Genomic DNA, 2775 nt, shown 5'->3' with positions numbered 1-2775 from the left:
AGTATAATTACTACTACTTCACAGCATTTATGCTACGAGGTTCGAGTACTCGTACTAGTACACGGTTCCCTCAGGTGACAGCACCCTTTTCTCTTCCAACTTTGCTTTGGCCCCTTTTTTTCGGGGGAAGGGGGGGACCCGCCTAAAGCCGTTGGCATGTCATAATGCCAATTCTCCGCCCCCAACCTCCAACCTCCACTGGTTGAGTAGGAAGTATGAACTAGCAGCAACTCTGTTCAGGGACTCTCACTTCACATGAACTTTACACAAGTACGAGTACAGGCTCGGTTCCAAGCACCTGGTACCTCCCAGCCTCGTCTCCTTTGTCTCCGTCCCACTGAATTTACTCTCTCCTCCGCCGCATTTACTTTGCGCACAGACATCGCCCCCATCGTGCATGGCGTAACGGTCGCCCTCGCCCTGGGCCCAAGCAAAAAGGTAATCGCCCCAAGATCTTCGGAATCTCCAAACGCATTCCCGTTGATCTGGATCTCAAAGCGCCTTGGCAGAGTCTCTTCCCATCCAGACTGGTACGAAACGGCGTGTCCGCCCTAGTCCAGGGTGGACAGGATGCGGTCGGCATGTAAACATCCCCGGTACAAAATTGGACCTGAAAAACCAACGCAGGACCCATCGCTGAGATGCAGATTCAGATGCAGACCATCGATCTTGGCCGGATTTCCTCCTTTGCTTTGCTGTGGTTCACGTTTGCCCTTTCCCCTCCGCAGATCGAAATCGAGTATCGCCCGTTGCACAAGCATTGGATCCCGCCTATGCCCGCCTATACGGAGGAAAAATGCCCCCGGACAAAGGATTTGTTGACGGGTCCGAGATCTCGCAAATGCGAGGCATTGATCTTCATGTGCGGTCGCTGCATTGCGAGCCCAATGCACCACCCAGGTCGCTCGATTTCAGCCACCCTACGATGCGTTCCGTGCACACCTGAGATTTAGTGTATGCACGGTAGGTCACTTCGCGCTGTGACCGAACTCTGATGCACCCAAAACTTGCCGTCTGCAGGTGTGTTTCTCCACTCTGATGCACGATTCGTCAAACAGGGGAGTTTCTAAGAGGGAGGGGGTGTGGGCAAAGACTCTGTAGGACCTCCATCCTGGACAACGACAACGCATGAGGGAGGGGCGGGAGGAATCCAATCATCCCACCAGTAAGTATCAAGACGCAATCTGGTATACACCTACTACTAGTAGATGTATATCGGGTCACCGAATTGATAGACGCAGCAAACTCGATTTCCCCTCCGTAGTACCGGGATTTCGATCTGAACCATCGGAATTGCTGGCCGGCAGCCCGGTCGCAGCCGCTGAAGCTGAATTTCGTACGGGATCAGATTAGAACCGCCGCGATTGGGCGCATTGGCAATTTTACTTGGAAACACCAATGCAAATGCAAGCAAGAGAGAGAAGAAAAAACAAAAAAAAATACATAATACCAAAAGCTGCCGTCCAGAGTTGGTTGCCAGAATCAGGCAACTGTGCGTCGGAAAGACGCAAAACTGCGACGACTGGGATGGAACCCTCTCCACACCCCTTCCAGGTCCAAAGTCCAAGGTCCACCATGAAGCGGGAACTCCTGCAAGCAGAAGGGCCATTAAAGAGAAAGAGAAAGTAAAAGAACTCCCCGTCATGTGAGGAGATGCTGCTGCGGAGCCAACCGAACAGGTAAGAATGGGCCGCCTGGGGAAAACTGTCGATGCGATGTGATGCGATGCGATATGATCATTACCCTACAAGTTTGCACGAGGAGCCCCAAGCTCGGTACAGTATTTTTGCGTAACAGAGCTGAAGGATGCGAATCTTGATGGTCGCTCTGCAGCAGGTTCATGACGATGCGCCAATCGTTGTGGGTGTTGGAGAGCTGTTTAGATCCACAGCTCCTCCAAAACAACTTCTGATCCTTCAGCCCGCAACAACCAACCAACGAACTGGAAACCCCCAACATAGCCAAGAGAATGTAAGGATTTCGCGCCCAAAAACAAATACAGAAAAAACAAACAAAAACAAAGCTAGTATGTAGTTCCTCCCCCAAGGGGAGGGAAAACGAAGGACAATGGGCCTCGTTCTCGCTCATAGAGAATGATCGACAAGTGCGCGATGGAGAGCACCGTTGGGACCGTTTTGGGTCCGCTTTCAGCGTCAGAACTCTCTGCCACTTGATGACTCGATCCTGACCAAGCAGGGTCAAAACGGCGTGAGCAAGCGTGCCACGGCCTCGACTCCTGGCTGTTGTGTGGACCCCCTCCGATCGCTAAGAGGACGATCAGATAATCCTAACCGTAATGGACAATGAGCGACAGCGCCGTTCCTCAAGTTGGCAAGAGATTAAGATCCGATCCCAATTTCAGTCATTTTGTCCGGCTTTTTGCGCAAACCCGCTATGGCCAACTAAGTGTCGACTCCATCTTCCTCTCTCTCCCTCTCTCTTTTCACCACTCTCTTCTCGTTTCTCCCTCGGCCTTGCCCACAACATGGGGAAAAGTAGCCGGAAATCTTCCGAAATCCAATCCACCCTCGCTCGACAAGCTAGCTAGCTGTTCAAGTTTGAAGTAAATCTCTGTTTTGCTCCATAATCATGCTTATCAAACGATCGTCATTGGGGCCGATCTCCGTGGGTTCCGGATCCTTTATTCCATGATGGCCTGCCAGGGCAGGCAGAGCGTACGATATCGTATGTATGAACGGCACACTCTCGCAGCGATGATGTATCCAGCAATTGGGATCTGTTATGACAGAACTCAAAAAGGAGGGGAATGGATCC

At 51.7% G+C, this 2775-nt stretch overlaps 1 protein-coding gene across 1 annotated transcript; it reads left to right on the top strand.

Moving 5' to 3' along the window:
- Positions 1-255: 255 nt before the first annotated feature.
- On the top strand, positions 256-587 carry N7509_005073 (uncharacterized protein; the record flags this gene model as incomplete). The annotated part of the gene is given in 2 exon segments (XM_056629710.1): positions 256-438; positions 453-587. 2 exon segments carry the CDS (start codon positions 256-258, stop codon positions 585-587), a joined length of 318 nt encoding a protein of 105 aa, XP_056489012.1.
- Between the last annotated feature and the right edge of the window lie 2188 nt (positions 588-2775).

This window comes from Penicillium cosmopolitanum (genome assembly GCF_028827165.1).
Source record: "Penicillium cosmopolitanum strain IBT 29677 chromosome Unknown utg000006l:49.0-5199605.0:1.0-5204138.0, whole genome shotgun sequence".
In the NCBI taxonomy this organism is placed as follows: domain Eukaryota; kingdom Fungi; phylum Ascomycota; class Eurotiomycetes; order Eurotiales; family Aspergillaceae; genus Penicillium; species Penicillium cosmopolitanum.
Note: the sequence above shows the minus strand (reverse complement) of the source record. Positions and strands in the feature narration are given on the sequence as shown.